We start from the raw sequence: 17,882 nt of genomic DNA on the forward strand, positions 1-17,882 counted from the left end.
TACGAGAGCCTTGTGAAGCCTGTGCAAATTGCCAATTCTCTCACTTCTGTGTCTTCTTCGTGTGTGTGCGCGTCGCTCGTTTTTAATTTATGTTTTAAACGTGTTTAAAATGTCTTTAAAGGCTTCTAAATTGTTGTAAGCGATTGTTGAGTGCATTCGGCATTGTCTGTATATCGGGAACATATTGTAAGCGTGCATTTTAACAAGTTAATTTGTGTTTGCAAATTGTGTGTGCGCCGAAAGCGCCGTTATTTGTAACAGCCGGTGTTGCCATATTGCATTTTTTTTTATCTTATTCGCGTTCGTGCATTTTGTGTCTTTTTTTTTTTTTTTTTTTTTTTGTTTTGCCGAATTTCGTGCTTATTTGTATCGAATCTAAGTTATTAATAAATAAAAAGAGAAGAAGAGAAATGGATAACTGCGACGAATACTGGATGGATGTGGACTTCAGGAGCAACATTATGCAAAACTTAAAATGCATACGTGATTACATGAGGTTAGTGCTTGTTTAACTTACTATTTGCCAAAATTCTACAAGTTTATTGTTTATTGAAAACCAATATGCATAACATTTCACATTATTTGTACACGAATTCTATTATCTGATTGTGAACTTGTCGAAGCAGCTCACAGCGCCATCTGCACGGCGAACAGCGCAAGCAGCGCTGCTGCGCTCATCGCCATGTAGCGTCCCGCGGAGGATGCGTTGCACAGATCTCCCTTGCATGTGTAACAGCTCTCCACCTGGCGGCTGTGCGTTACGGTGCACTCGTTCTCCTTCTGTCCAACTACCTCAAAGTGACAGTCACGTGAGACAATTACGCCGGCGCGATCTGTTGCGAAAAATTCAAAAAAAAAAGAAGAAGAGTTTGATTTCATTCCATTTTTCTATTGGTTGCTTGTTTTCTGACATTTTGTAGACTTTTCAGAGCTGCTGTTGGATTGTCAGAAGCTGATTTTTTTGTGGTAAGTTTATAACATATTTAAATTTGTATGCACACAAGTTTAACCATTCTGCTTAATAGGGCAAAGTTTCGTCGTATCAAGGTCACTTTGGGATTCAATTCTTTGCTCTCGTTCCGGATACAGAAAAACTAGCGAGAGCTTGTACTTCCTGCTGTCAAAAGTAGCGAGACGCATGTTGACGGGTCTGAGTGTTATGACTCCTACCCCTGCAGCTACTCGTTGTCTCTGGCCTGAGCTAGTAAACTACATTCTCTACGTTTTGTGTCGAAAGTTACGAGACAGATCTATAGCTTTACTTGACTGTACTCGTTTATAATTAACGATATGAACGAGTTGTCTTTATACATATGTTTGTCTTCTGTTTGAAGAATCAAGCACCAAGTTGATTTAGCCATGTACGTCAGTTAATTTGCAAGCTAGTCTGTAGTTCTAATGAAACTTGGCATGAGTCTTGACAAATGCCGCATCTGTTATAGTACATATTCAAGGTTATAGAATCTTAATCATTCCGAAGATTCTTGTTCTTTAAATTTGCAACTATGTGACTTTATTTTGAATTTGTGAAATAGTTTTTCTCTTAAGACGAAATCTTCCAGATTCTTTGTTGTTTTTATTCTCATACTATTTAAATTTTTAATTTTTTTAAAAGAACGTCTAGATTTTCCAACCCAAATATTGTTTCATTCTCAAAGATTGCACATATTCCATTTGGTTTTTCTTAACAATTTGAACATTTTAATTATTTTTACGTTTTTTGACTTATTTATAGCAATGCATCATCAGATTTTGACTCGTTTTTTTTTTCAAATTGTTTTATTTACAATTAGTTTGTTTATTTCGAATTTGATTTTTGAGATTTTCAACGGGATTACCAAATGTTAAGCCCACGCAAAGCTTTATTTTTGTCTCATGATTGAAATTCGCTTCATGTAGGCAGTCAAAAACTTACTTCTAGCTCGAATACTTGCGTTTTTTTAAGCGATTTGTATTCCTTACGTATGCTAATAAACATTGGCCCCGGGTTTGAGTCGTTTAGCTAAAAGCGTCTACGCAATGACATCATTAATAATAATTTAGATTTTTTTATTTGCGCTCAAGGTGTTTACACTTGGTGCATGCAAATTAAGCTGCAGGGGGGGGGGGGGGGGGGGCTGGGTCGGGTTAGTTTTGTTTACACTTACCGCTGGTGACCACCTTGTTGCACCTGGTCACAGGCTGCAGCTGCTCCATGGTATTCGGCTTGGCCACGCTATCGCAGTCTACCTGGCGTATATTCGAATTGGCATCGAGCGTATCTTTGCTGCAGTTGGGATCCGTCAGAGACTTGCATTGATAGCATTTGATGGCAGTTGCTGTGGATGAGAGCAGCAGAGACAATTAGAGAAAGAGAGACAGAGAGAGAGAGAGAGAGACGTCACAAGGTCAAATCTTATTTGTTATACAAATTCGCTCAGGTTACAACCAGTTTACCTGAGCCGCCTTCCGTTACGTTTGCTTCATTATGTAACGCCCTCTGCGAATTGTCTATTCCAATTGGAATTCTCTATAAACACACGTTTACCTATGTTTGTTTTGGCTATGAGATCAGCTTTAGCTGCGACTTATATTTGGTTTGAATACGTGCATAAAATGAAATAGCTCATCTTTTATTCAATGCTTTTTGCGGATTTTTTTAAAATCAAGTTTTTTGTTGTATTTGAGTACCTGAATATGAATATGATTCAAAAAAACTTTCTGCTTTCTAATCAAATTTGTAGCGAAAAATAAACCTATAAAGAAGAACTCTATAAAGAGAAGTCTAGTTGGAGCTTGCAAATATTTTATGTAATACATTAATTCTAACTGGATATTCATTGCACTGTCAAATAATACAGATAAAGGAGATATTTGTTCAAAGATGAATTAAATGCTTATGCAATTTGTTTTACAAACAGGTTTTTCTTGTAATTCATTTTATATTTTGGACCTATTTGATCTAAATTGGAATTGTTTTGGTTTAAACACATTTTTAGGTAATTTTCTTGCACAATTTTTTTCAAAACTTTCCATCAAAGTTTCTTCATAAATTATTTTGAAGTAATTTCTGAATATTTTATTTTCTCTTTAGCTTTGTGTTTTGCCCTTTGAATTGATATTGAAAAATCCAAACCGGTTTCCAATTTGAAGCTTTCGATAATTTGCATTTCGCATTTCGAAATTTCAAATCTAATTTAATTTATTATTAGAAAAAAGCACACAAAATAAACTTACCACTGTGCATGAGGCACATGGCAATTAGCAAACAGGCGAAAATTTGTTGCTGCATTTTATATATTTGTTTTTTTTTTCTTTCTATTTTTGTTAAAACTTTTGTCGAAATTAACACACGAACTCGAGCACTGAACGCTTTAAACTGTTTCGCTGCCGTCGCCCAACTGAATGCGCATTTGGTTTGTTTGTTTGCCTGTTAAACTGCGCGCTAGCTCTCAACTTGTTTTGAGTGCAGAGCGCGAAGCTTTTTTCTACTCAGTTTAAATTGTTTAAATAAATTGTGAGTGGAACTCAAAACGAGTTCGGCGCAAAGAGGCCGCCAAAAAAGAAAAAACAAAACATGAGAAAGAGCAACAAAAAATTAAGAAAAACAATGAGAAAAAACTATTTTGTTTTGATCAGCAGCTTCGCTTGCGGTGAATTCTTGTATATACTATGGGCAAGTCTTTGGGCGTGTGTGTGTGTGTATAAGTGTGTCTGTGTGTGTGCGTGAGTTTGCCTCTTGCGGTTGATCCATTTATACACTGAAAATGGGTAAAAAGGGTATAATGTATTTGTGCAAATGTATGTAACAGGCAGAAGGAAGCATCTTAAATCCCATAAAGTATATATGTTCTTAATCAGCATCAACATACGAATCGATCTAGCCATGTCTAGCCTGTCTGTCCGTCCGTCTGTCCGTCTGTCTGTCCGTCCGTCCGTCCGTCCGTCCGTACGCTACGAGTTCAGAACCTATAAGAGCTAGATATTTTAAATGGATCGTAGGTCCTCCTAGTGCCCGCGCAGTACGAGTTTGTTTTCGATAATCGATAGCTTGCCCCTTTTCCAAGTAATCGATAAAAATCGATATCGAAATCGTGTTATTTGAGCAAATCTCTATGCTTTAAGAGCTAGAGACAGCAAACTAGAATAGTATATATATAGTATATAATATACATATACATTGCCCAGCAATTTTGAAAATACACGAATATTCTATAGTAAAATCAGATTAGAAGCACGAAAGTTATTGGAAAAAAAGTGTTTTGGCTGCCCACGTGGTTGCGGTTGCTAGCGCGAATTTCCGGAATTTCTGTATACATGTACACACACACACATTCAAACGCGTCATTATTGAATTCTATCAACAGCATGCCAATTGCGATTCTATTGTATTTCTGTGCTGCTATTTTAATCACTCCGTCGGGACCTATCGAGGTAATAGTTTTTTATTTTGAATTTACTCTTCTTGTTGCTGAAGCGAACGAGTGCGTAGCGCGAGGTGAATTGGTGTTGGTAGAGGAGGGATTAGGGTATTCCCTAGTCGGTAGCTCCCGACTAGAGCCTCTTGTTTTCTTTAGTTTCATTTATTTTAATTGAATTTAATTGCAAGCTGGCACAGATTTTGAGCATTGTTCAGAGTGATTTGTCATACTTTGTAACCGATAAAAGGGGTACATACAACTAGTGCGTATTTATGTAACAAGCAGTAGAAATTGTGATCTTCAGAAAATGAACTTTATAATTGACATTTGTCTTTCTGTTTTTAATATCCGATTATTTTTCTATATCTATATCCAAATTCGATATACCCGAAGCAGATAAAATAGACTTCCTCTCTGTCTATTCTATAAGTAAATATAATAGACTTCCTCTCTGTCAAAATAATTCCTCTCTGTCATAATACTACTTAAAAATTTGCTTCCATATTATCTTATTTAAGCTAAGCTCTCATATCGTAGCATTGTTTTCTGTTGCGTGTAATTTGTAAGTAGCCTGAAACTTTTCAAGCCACCTTCTGGTATTACTATAGAAAAGTTGATTAACCTTATTAAGAAAATATTTAATGCTATCTGTCCTGATGTCTGCGTTTGGCCCCCTTACCCTCGCCGATTGCCAATTGTTGTGCATGATATTTGAGCTATCGGCTACGTAAAGCCCCTGCTGTCTGTTGTCTTGGTGATTCGTACTTGAGGCAATCGGGCGCAATGAGCAGCTCAGACGGCATTGATTTTTAAATCCTTAATAGGGAAACCCTTTGCTTTATTTGTGCATGCGAAAAAGTCTGCAAAAGGGCAACGAAACATTGTAGCTCATGCCAAGCAAATGTCTTTGTGCGCCCGCCTGATTATCAATCAAACAGAGTACTTAAAGTACACGCGGGTTAAAGTGTCGTGGGTAATCAGACACAATTTGCAGTCTTTTGACTTTTTAAATCTTCGCTCAATTTACATTTCGCGTTTAATGGAAATATACCGGACTTTGTTTTGTTGTGCCACAAAAGGCAAACCCAATACGACACGCCCCCTTTGCAGTCTCTGCCCACCTGTTGCTTAAGCTTTGGCTCAGCTTTCGGCTCAGCTACTGCAGCGAACACGTTTCAATTGCGCAGCAACTCGAAAGCTTTACTTTGACAACAGCTCTCAAATGATCTTTAGCTCCAAGCTGTTATTTGTTTGCTTGTGCACGGAGAATCTTTAATTTACCTTTTGTGGCATGTCGCAGTATTTAAATTTGTCAATTTCAGTTCGCACAATTGCAATTAACTGCGTGGGGTATTGGTTTTTGTAAAAGTTGCATATTGCTCGACATAATTAAAAACGATTTGTCAGATGAACGTTTACCGGCTAATATATACCCTGCATTTGGTGTTAACAGAGCTGATAGAACTAAGTATATAGTTTTCAAATAATCTATGCGATATGATGCCCTGCACCTGTTGAATATGGTCAAAAGGGGTATAATGCATTTGTGCAAATGTATGTAACAGGCAAAAGGAAGCATCTTCGACTCCATGATGCGTATATATTCTTGGTTAGCATCAATAGCCAAGTCGATCTAGCCATGTCCGTCCGTCCGTGCAGAGACACGTAGCTTCTAGCGAGAGCTACATTTGTTTGTTTGTTGGTAAAAGGACGTTCAGGGTATTCCCTAGACGGGCACTTTCGATTTTAATCTATTAATAAATCATCCCTGCATCATCCCTGCAATAAATTATTTGTACAGGGTATAGAGATTCTAGTTAATTTGACTGCTCAACGGTGCGTATACTTGCTGTGCGCTAAAAACCGGGTCAAAACATATTTCAATTTCCGCTCACAGCATGTCATTTGCCAGTTAAATATTTCACACTGAGCACGCATATAATGCTACCGAGATATCCGTCAATTTTCCACATAGAATAACAGAAACGTCAACTTTGTCACTTACCCAATGATGATTTATAGAATAGAAAATCTTAAGCCGCTTTGCGCCGGTCATCAGCATTGGCGGCAATAATAAATTCTGATTGAATTTTTTGCCAGTGAAAAGCGTGCAGTAAATGCAGACAGACACACAATTTTTCTATTATATTTTTGGTAGCCAGCGGGAGGGTTGGGTTGTTGTTCCTGTCTATGCAGTTATTGGCGCTGGTTTTGCTACCATTTCTGCTTCTGGTTCTGGTTGTGGTTCTGGTTTGACCGTTTGCTGCTGCTGCCCTCTTATTACCCTGCAGATGGCTCGTCGGGTTAGAATTCAATTATATGGCTGCATAGAGTTTGAAAGATAGAGATGCCGCAACGACAAGACCATACAAAATGCAAGCAAGCTGCTGAATTCCCTGTAATTGTGGTGCATATTGATTGTGCGTCGGTTTCAAATTGTATTATGTAAAAGCACGTGTGTACAAGTCGAAGCGGGAGATCTTATAACTACAACAATAAGAAGTTAAGGGCGGATGATACCCATTAAAAATATTTGTTAGTGGTTGCTAGGAAGATATATTAAATATTTTAAAGAAACCAATATTATATATTTTAAAATGTTCTCTTTAAGTTGAGTCCATATCCTTTCTATAAAACAATGTTTTTTCAACAGTTTCTTAATAATATATATGCAATATTTGATAATGCTTAAAATAGTCAAAACTGCAATGGTAACTCTACTTGCCTTTTATAGAAAATGTTTCAGTTTATTAATATACTGAATATAAGTATATGCAACATTTAAAATTTGTATGCTTCTGAGAATACTTAAATTTAACCTCATGGTAATTTTATCTTCAGGATAAATTATAATGAATTTGACTGCGTAAAGAACCTAAAATTAATATTTGAAAAAGATATAGTAGTTTGTTATGGATTTGGATTTCGGAAAGTACGCTTTAAAAATCACAGGGTATTTGGACACCCGATGGTTATTTTTGAGCCATAACTCACCCATTTGTTAGGTTCTTGTTATCAGCATTATTATCAGGCAGTGGCTGTGACTTTGCTTGTTTGCCAGACTCATGTTGTCCCTGCGTCCCAGTGTCTGTTGGTCATTTTTGCAATATGATATTTATAGTTATTTTCTACTTATATATATTATATTCAATCTCTGCGCACTGCTTGTTGTCCGCTGCTTTGGCTCCATTGTTGCAAAAGATTTGCTGGCCACAGAATTTGACTCGGTCTGCACACAATTTTAATAAGAAACTCAGCTCCGTTAACATTCCCTTTCTGCTGCTTACGTCTCTCAGAGAGTGTAGGTGTGCTTGCCCTGGCCCATTCACTTTGGCATCTAAACTTCATTCCAACGGACCGTTGTCATTCATTTGGAAAACTTGCTGTACTAGAAACGAGCAAATTTTCAATTTAAGCTTCAGACTTTAGCTCCTGCATTTAATGGCGTGTTGAAAAAAACTAACGACTAGCTCATAAGTTATAGCGAGTACTATATATGTCGAGAAATTGAGAGAGACGCCCTCCATCTCTCTCTCTTTCTCTAACTGGCGCAGAAATAAACAAATTGTTTGGCACTGTGGACTCTGTCGAAGAAACAAAACGCCCATATAATCTGTTCAATAACTTGGAAAATCATTGGCAATAAATCAAAATGACTTGCAGGAAGTGGCAGCTAACAGGAACACAACCAAGCCACAGCACACACACACACAAACAGACGCCGACACACACATCCACAAATGTCTGCCGCCGGTATTATAGTTGAGTTGCATTGAGTTTGAATCCGCTCTTAAAGTCGAGCATAAGCGAATTTCAAATTCAACACATGGGCGGCATAAATTTTCGCCAGCATTTTACGCAAAATCAGCACAAAATCAAGAAAACGGGATCCACTCATCGTGAGCTATAACGAAGTTGTTATGCTCTATCGTTATTCAAAACCTCACTTAAGCTTGATAATGTTTCCTTAAAGTAAGACTGGAGTTAGGTTGAAAAAAAGGTCTGTCAGAAATCTCATTTATGGTGTTCTGAGAATTAACTAAAGTATATTACAAATATCTTAAATTTGTGTTTAAAGTATACAGATGTGCGATAAATGGATACAAAATATGCAGAAAAATGTTTCTAACGCCTAAAATTGCTTTATGAGGTTTATTCTTTCATTTTATAAAAGATTGAGAAAGATTGAAAGGGATTATCATTAATATCCTATTTAGCATGACCCTTACAGATAGCTTTAAAGTACTTGTAGGCTAGTGTAGTGTGCAACTAAACCACGACATAGTTTATTTACCTAAGGTTAGAGTATAATCAATGAGGTTGAACCTTTTTTCGAGTTTTTCTAGGTTTTTAACGCTGCCGTTAACACATCATTTCTGGTGGTGCCTCTTCTATTATCTTTCACTTGCGATCAAATGAAGTGTGCAATGTGTTGTCTCTGTTCGGGGCGTGTGTGTGTGTGCATGTGTGTGTAACTCTGTGATTGTGCCTGTGTGTCTGTGCGCACGGGCGGCTTAGATGCTCCGGCACGAAATGAGCTAGTCCGAGGTGCTCGATGTCGGCATCATCGGGCTTTTTGGGGGTCCGCTGTCCACGTTTAATGTCACTCGCAAAGTCGCAAATTGCTGTGCATGAGCTTTTTATGTTCATGCAAATGTCACCACTGCACCACTGATGGCATCGCTTCGATGTACGCTGGAGCGGCGGAGCGGATGGGGGTTAGGTAATGTGCCGGGTTGCCCGGCCTTTTGTTTGGCTGCGACGAAAAATGCACTCAAAAGTTTACACAGAAAGGCCATAAGTGGCCCAGGGGACAAGCGGACGGGCCGTGCGTCCATGTCCCACACCCCATCCGTCCTGTTGTCCAGTCCATTTGCTTGTTCGGTAATTTTGTGCTTAGTGCCTGGCGACGAGGCATCCAGATCCACTCCGTTGCTTCTATCTCTTGTTTTCCGCTTAAAATCAGATGTCGAAATAATTTGCAACACGCCGTGCCACATGAAATAGAGGAACAGGGTGACAACGGACAGGCCCGGGGTCATGGCAAGGCTCTCCAAAGTGGCACGTGTTTATGGGCTTTAGCCAAATGGGGCATTTGTTGCTCAGCAGCAGCAGCAGCTTAGTAGACAAAACAGCTCCAAAAGATATGGAGGGAGATGGGATTATTTGAAAGAATTGTTTTGGGTTAACTGATGGACATGGATAGACTAAATGGAAACGAATAAAGAGCAGAGCAAATGTGATTTGGACTATGATGATCCGAGCTTATCTTGAGAGCGAAGAAATTCTGTGAGATTTCTGATAAAAATATAGCTACAGATACCTTGTGCATGATTTTAGAGGAGTATCAGAGGAGTATGTAAAGTAGAACACTTTAAAATCTGTTAGCACGAAGCTAAGCTCAAATTTTTGCTTAAATTCAAATAGAAATTAATCATCCTCCTCATTTTACTACTTAATATTCATTGTACTACAATTGATATTTGTTTAGCACAGTAAATGCCACATATTCCGTTACAATCTCTTCACTTTAATTAATTCTCAACAGGCTACTTACCAACTGACCCAAATATTGAGTATGCTTTGTGTTCTGTGCAACAAGTTACAAATTATTTGTCATAGTTTGTAGCATAATTGGGAACACTTTGGCAGAGTTTCTACGGCAATCGATAAAATAATAATAAAATCAAAAGCAACAATTTGACACAAATTTGCTTGAAGGAGTGCAATTAATGAATGCAAGCTGTACATTAAATGTTGAAATACAAGCGACAATGAAATTTCGACACAATATTGAATTGCATTAAAATAACAACAATGCAACGCAATGCTAACTGAACGGAAAGACACATCTGCCAACGGAGGCCAAAAACAAAGTTAATTAAATTGTGCATTGGCAAGTGCGCTGGAAATTAAATCCATCTGCCAGATGCTAGTGCGGCGCGCATCTCCCCTTTCCAGATAGGATGCTATAGAAACGATTGGATACATGCGCCTAATGTGTTTACATAATACAAATAATGTGAAAATAACAATAAATTAAGCCAAGCAACAGCAAACAAGGCGTTTCGAAGACAAACACAAAACCCGAAACCGAAATCGAAATTCAGTAGAATACTATCAAATACAATATGGATGAATGCGAGAGTTGTTTGGTGTTTAAACAAGTATTAAATGCTATGCGCAAGTTTTATGATAACAAACTTTGATTAAATTACCAAGGACCCGAAGATCTCCAATAAGTGCAATGTCTGTGTCCAGTAAAGTATTTGCTTCTAATATAACTCACTAATAAGATGTAGATATCGCATACGAATCTATGTGTTGAGTAAACAGTTTATGCCACAATTTGATCCGAGCTTTTAAATCTCCTTCTTGCTTTTGATATAGTTTTCCAATGTACAGGTAGAAATTATTGATCCCACGGAGTAATGTTATTCTCGAGTTGGCGGTATCAGCCGAATAGAAGTTTGTCTATATGATCATCAGTTTGGGAGACTTTATAGATCATCAATCATTTAGATCAATATCTCCTAATTTGTTGATAAATATATAGAAGAATATATAGACTAATATATATATATTTGTATGTTTTTTTTATTATGTAGGACATACTTCTAAGACGTCATTGCATTCGTACACAAGCCTGACACTCAAACCAGAAATATTGTAAGAAAACTCATCTACAAAGGATAAAGAATATTAAGTCCTTGAATAGGCACATTTAACACAACTTTAAATAGATATTTCCCACAGTTTAAAAGCGGAAATTACAAAAATTGACAGGTAGATTACCTTTTTTTTTATGTAAATGTTTGTTGTATTGAATCAAAAATAGCATACATTTTTATTACAACACAGTTGACTTAGGTGACTTAGCGGAAATTAAACAAATTGACAGGTAGATTACTGATGATAAAGATTGGGCCAAAAATATCCGAGTCAAGCTCGTTTCCGGCTGTTAAAATCTACTGCTTTTCGCTATAATGTAAATTGAGTTTAGAGATTCACTAGCCCCAAGTCAAGTTGGGATGTTCTTCACCTGTCCTCAGCTGTTCCTTTATTAAAGAGCGTATAGCGTGGTTAGTTGGTTCTTCTTCACGACTTTTGTTTTGATTACTCTACAAGCAACTCTCGCATGTGTATATGCATTGGGAGTATCTATGGCAACAGCTGAGATACCCAGAAGTGCAATAAATTAAAAGTTTTTGCCAGCCCAGGCGAGAAATAAATTCGTTATTATTATCGTCTAAATGTCAAAGCGCATTAAAATCAAGTGGGCGGGCTTCAAGCACACAAATCGAGAGGGACGGCACAAAATTGCGGGGAGTCGGAGTCGGTGCTGGCCTGGTGCAGGACTTGGATTTGAAACAGCTGTAACTGTAAATGCCGCAGCTGAGCAATCGTGGCAATAAACCACGAATCGAATTCGTTTCGACTACGCTCAGTGGCTGCTGCCTGGCCAGAAACACGGATATAAATTTCAATTTCCGACACTCTAAGTGGCGGGGCAAATGAAATAACATTTTCATTTAACCTGCATTCGATTTCACACACACATGCATGATATCACTCTGTGTGTGTGTTTGTACGTGCATGTCCATTATCGACTGCCGCTTCAACTGCTTCTTGCAGAGCTTCTCCTGCCACGGCGACGGCTACTCCTCCGGCGGCTGCAGCTGCTGCTGCAAGCTCAGCAGAGTGCGCCGCTTGCCTTTTGCATTACAGATTGCATTCCTCTCGTTGCATGTTGGCCAAGCATCAAACACGCAACGGCAGCTGGAGCAGCAGCAGGAGCAGCCAGCGGGGACACAGGAACACGAGTCATCCTGGCTGGCAAGCAGGCAGTCAGCCGACTGCCGCCTGCCGCTTGGGCCTGGCATAGGAGCTGCATTGGCAGACACTCATGAAATTGGCCATAAATAACATTTTCTTTACATTTCATTTGGGTGGCCAGCGCATCCGACTGAGGTATAGGTGTAGCTGGAGCAGCTGCTGCCGCTTCTGCTTCTTCTTCTTAATACTTTGTGTGCGTGTTTGTCTGGCTTCCTGATGAGGCGGCTTAACCAACAGGGCGTGGCAAAGTTGCAATTAGCCACAGTTCTCTCCCACCAGCCGCTGGCTAATTTAAAAGTGTGTTTGCTTTGTGCACTTGCATTGACTGCCGATTTGCAGCTTAGACGCTAAATAAAGTTGATTTTCTTTGTTTTTGGAAGTGGTTTAGTTTAGGGAACGATTTTCATTTGATTTTTTAGGCAATTAAGTGCACTACACATAAGCTCACAAACGCAAAACCGGATTGAAGAGATTTCGGTTTTAACTGAGCACTCGAAGACAACGTTGCTGACCTGTCATGCAGCGAGTCTTGCAAGACATAAAGACATAAAGAGCGCCCGCCCATAACTAGGACTCTTTAAAGGAGGTCTGCCAGATCTTGCTTTTGCATGATTCACATTTCAGGCGTCTTTTTCTAACAAGATATCTCAATGGTTATATAATATTCGTTTATTTAAAGCCAACTATTTCCAGCCCTAAAGATGTTGCCACATTTAATATTGTTTAAATAAAATAGTACAAGGAGAAAGGTTGCAAATATTTCTTATATTTTAATTTCACATAAACTTCCAACTCTTGCCCTTAGGCTGCACTATAAGTAGCAACAACCGTGGCATATAAATGACCTAAAAAAAAAAAGAAACCAGAGAATCAAATGAAGAAAAAAAAAGCAAATAAAATACAACGAGGCAAAAGGCAAACTTATTGCTGTACGGACTGATTTCCCCATGGAAATCAGTTTAGCAGTTGGGCTAAAAATCATAAAATCTAGCGCTACCAATAAAAACACGACCGATGAAAAAGAAAGTGAGACGACAAAATCAAAAGGAACATGACATCAAATGTTAAGTTACGCATACGCCATGTTGAACGCACACGTTTTGCTCTAGCTGTTGTTGCTGTTTTTGTTGCTTGACTGGCTCAACAATTTCTGTGGAAATTCACAATCCATTGGCAGTCTTTTGCTGTGCGAATGGCTTTTAGTCAGCTGCTTAGGCTTGCGGGACTTGTTGTATATCCTTGAGCGTGGAGTGTGGGCAAGGACATGCATAGGCCAGACAACTCTTGAGTTTATTTCATGCATTAAAAGCTTTCAGGCTTTTCTCTGTGTGTGTGTGTGTGTGTGTGTTTGTGTGCGAGTAGTTGTTTTTGTTTCTATTGGTTTCTGCGGCGTGGCACAACTTTTGCAACACATTTATAGACTTTTGCTACAGCCTTTGCCTCGAACAACCACCTAAATGCGGTTTCCTTCAACATTTTACTATCAGTTGCCAAAAATCGTTTGGCATTATTTAAGTTGTTGCTGTTGTTTTTGTTGTTGTTGTTGCTCACAATTGTGCGTTAAATGCGCTTTCTACTTCGAAACTTATCTAATTCAGCTAATTTGTCGGCACTTTTCACGCTCAGCTTTCACCGAGTTTTCAACATTCACGACGCGCTCAATTTCAATTATTTACCACATGCTGCCGAACCTATTGGCGGAGTAAATTTAAATTTATTGGCCGTTGGCGGCGCCGCACAAACATGGCTATAAATTTAACAGTTAAACAATTGATGTTTGTACACAGGACGCTCGCGAGCGCATAATACGAGGGTTGTTCAAGCAGCAGAAATCTAATCAACATAGGGCTACAGTAACAGCTCGCTAAATAGAATGTATTAGTTTGGCAGATACAACTAATTTGATTTAAATTCCAACTTTTACCGGATTTAAAATAGAATAAATACCTTGAATGTATTTCCCTTTAAAACCCACACAATTGTTACGATACGTACGATTCTTCTTAGACATCAGCTACTTTTCAGCGGGCTATTGAATATCTTTTTTAGTGGCTCGTAGAGGTAAAAAGTTGCCGAGTAGTTGGTATCGAGTATTCACTGTATTTGCTGTTGCTAATGAACGACCCTCGTAGTTGGCCCAAAAATAATAACGTAAATTTCGATTGCATGAAATAGTTGGGGGCTGGGCTGGGCACTTATCCTTCTTAGTTACACTTCCAGCTGCTACTGTTGCTGTTGTTGTTTTTGTTCTTTCTGTTTGGGGCTATAACGTGCACTTATTGATACTTATAGCGCCACACACACACACACACATCTATACATATATATATGTACGATCTGTACAAACATGCATCTGCTTGGCTTTCTCATAGCTCCCTTGGGTCGCTTGCAGCGCTGGCAAAATAAATTCAATTTTGTAAAACTGATTCCCCACACAATTTCCCGCACACGCGCTACCCTCTCGAATACTCACTCTCTCCATTTTCTCCAGCAGCCATTCACCACGCTCTGTGTCTAAGTGTGCGTGCTGCATATGTGCAAAATTTTAAGCGAAATGAATATGTATTGGCATTTAGTTGAAGTAGCTGTAGGTAGCACTCTACCAGCTGCCACTAACAGCAACAAACTACAACAACAACAACAACAGCAACAACAACAACAACAAATACCAAGCTAGAGAACACCATATGATGTAGATAACAATTTATTGCCATCAAGCGCGCCAAAATGCCATAGTAAAAGTTAATGAAAGCAATTTGTTTCACGCTCGCTGGAGAGTTCAAAGTCTGTATAAAAAGTCTTAGCAGGATTGACTCACGCATATCTGACTCACGACTTGCTGAAGAAAAACGAACGCATGCGGGATGCTTGGCTTAAATATGATACATATGCCTCAAACTGACCTGAAGATATCGTCTTTTATTTATTTGTTATTTATTAAAAGTCGAGTGCCATTTTAAGTATCCAATACATAAGAATAGACAAATTAAAAGAATTATCAGAATACAAAAATTAGCCTGCCCAACAAGCTATGCCCCTAATCCTATCATACTCTTATTCTGAAAGAGGGACAGAAAGAAGAATCTATGTCGCGGTCAATTAACTTATTTAAGAAGACATCATAGAGCGTTGTCGTACTGTTGGTTAACGATGCAATAATTGCGTATTTAAATCCTTCAAGTGGCTGCTCACAACAATCGTTTCCGTATCCTGTTCTGGATAGGCAGTTTCTATCAAAACTTGTTTGTCGCGCTTGAAGCTATTTTATAATAAAACTTTGCATGTATCCGTAACTGTCATCAAAGTCAGTCAGAAAAGGCATAGGACTTTCAGACGTAAATCGAGCACTTGCTTGAAAAAACTCTTCCGTCTGTTCAAGATATCTGGTAAACTGAGCACTATGATCCCAAAATTTATCCACGATTTCTCCATGCAACAATGGCAATTTATTTGTAAGTAATATTATAAAAAAATATTTCTAAATATTCTCAAAATTAAATTACATTACAAATTCGTTGCAATGATTTTTCAAGCAATGAATTTTGAGTCCATCCCCAGGCGCCTCTTTCGAAATAATTCAGCGTTATGCGCTCATCATAAACAAATATAATTGAATAATTGACGAAGTCGGTGAATATAAAATTCGCTTTCGTGTTGATTTGGCTTTTTAATATTTTGTTCGTTATGTTTTCTTGTTTTGTTTGGCAATTTGATGTCATAAAATTTGAGTGCCTCCAGACGCACCAGGGAATGTGACTGACTGGTTATATCCGATCCGTTGGGTTGGGCTGTGTAAATGCAATCAAAGCAGGAGCTTCAATTGCCAACGGATGACTCCGGCGAGCAAGCTGGAGATGATCCACAAGCAACAGAAGCGGCGACTTTTCAATCAAACGCTGATGGGCTTTTTTATGATTGTTTTTTTTTTTATTCCTACACACACGCGTGCTCTTCCCTTACAAAAGGTAAAGCTGGTAACCCTTTACTGACCGCCACGACGTCCCGCAGGACGACAAGAACAACTCGCACACACACACACAGCCAAAATGTTGCCAATTCGACAACGGCACTCAAATGAATTGGCGGTTATTGTACGACAGGGGGCTGGCGGGGAGGTTGGCTGCTTTTGTGGCATTTCGTTTGCTTTACGGTTCATTGGATTGCCACCACACGGCCGCTGCCTGGCGGTGGTAGTGGTGCCCATCTTCTCTGTGTATTGCCAAAGTAATCACATTTAATATGAAACGCACTGCACCAAAACCCACAAGAGAGAGAGGTTATGGAATATACATACAGTATGTGGAATGTGGGCGTGTGCGTGCGTCTGTGTACGTGCCCGCATAAAAATAAATGCAGACATTTCTCATATTTTTTGTTGCTCTCGCTTTTTGGGAGGGGGCAGAGTGCAGCGAGTGGACAGCACTTCCTGTGACCACTAATTGAGCCAACGGAAGTCTAGAAGCCGCACAACATAATTTAAATAAACAAAATGCCACTAAGTGAAGTTTGGACCGCAACAGGACGCCAGCTAGACGAAAAAAATAAAAAAAATGGCCAACCCAACATGCACTGCCCCTGCACAACTGGACCAACTTCCGCTTTTGGCGGCTGCACTTGCAAGTTTCTCTCTTTCATCGTTGTCACACACTAAACACATTTTTCATAATGCTTCCATGAGACGCCCATTACATGCATGAGAATGAGTGTGTGTGTGTGTGTGTGTGTGTATGTGTTGTCATGTCAAGGGTGGGTCTACATAGTGTCCAAGTTGTTAATGCAATCACATAGCATTCATATTCATCATAAAACCACAAAAGACACTACACATGACTCCACAGTCTACGAGTGTAAGGGGTCACTTAACATGTGGGGCCCACGTTGGGCGCCATTTGCTCGGCACGTGGCTGCTGTGACTGTTGTGTGCATTTGCCTAAACTCTCTTTCTCCATTTAACTCTTATTCCTTTTTCAGTTGGCCAAATCGTGCGTGCCCTAAGCTCTGCGCTGCCTTATGGAACTTAATACCTTTGCCCTTTTATTTGGCAAGTGTGTAAATATAATCAGCTTTTCGTTTTACAGTTTTTGTCAATTTTTTTGTGCTAAAACATATGCATCAAGTTTTCCATCTAGTTTTCACTTTGTTTTTACAACTTTTATTTTCAGATATATTAGCTTCATATTCAGCTTTTCTATTTTTACTTACTTAAAGTTTTAATTAATCATTTTGTATCGTTTTTTTTTTTTTAATTCATTTTATCGTAACCAACTTGGCTTAAAAAACGGTTGTTCTTAACAGCTCGTGTCATATTTTCTTTCCTGGCCAATATTTCTGCATCCACAACATTTGCAAACATTTATCAAAACTTACAAAAAATGTAGAAAAAATATAATCTGAATCTTCTCTTGTTCGTGTCATAAACTGAGCACTTGATTTGTGAAAATTGTTACCGCCTTCGTTTAAGGGGCCACCCCCTTTCCATTCTCACGGTTTTTTTTTAATCATAGCTCACCTGCTTTATGCTCTTTATTTAGCTTCTGGTGCAGCCAGTGCTCGGCATAATTGCAATGTTTACCTCGGCACAGGGCTAAGTGAAGCGTTAAGGCGGCGCCCCGGGTGTGAGAGGCGGTCGACAGCGGCATCCTCTTG

The 17,882-nt window shown here is 38.9% G+C and overlaps 1 protein-coding gene across 1 annotated transcript; it reads right to left on the reverse strand.

Moving 5' to 3' along the window:
• Window positions 1-529: 529 nt before the first annotated feature.
• Window positions 530-3,382, reverse strand: LOC115760271. The gene is made up of 3 exons (XM_030701541.1): window positions 3,217-3,382; window positions 2,148-2,318; window positions 530-833 (listed from the first exon to the last, which is right to left on the reverse strand). The coding sequence occupies exons 1-3, from the start codon at window positions 3,269-3,271 to the stop codon at window positions 628-630; spliced, it is 432 nt and encodes a 143-aa protein (XP_030557401.1). The 5' UTR covers window positions 3,272-3,382; the 3' UTR covers window positions 530-627.
• Between the last annotated feature and the right edge of the window lie 14,500 nt (window positions 3,383-17,882).

The sequence above is a fragment of the Drosophila novamexicana genome, unplaced genomic scaffold, assembly GCF_003285875.2.
Source record: "Drosophila novamexicana strain 15010-1031.04,08,12 unplaced genomic scaffold, DnovRS2.1 tig00000387-arrow-pilon, whole genome shotgun sequence".
Classification (NCBI taxonomy): domain Eukaryota; kingdom Metazoa; phylum Arthropoda; class Insecta; order Diptera; family Drosophilidae; genus Drosophila; species Drosophila novamexicana.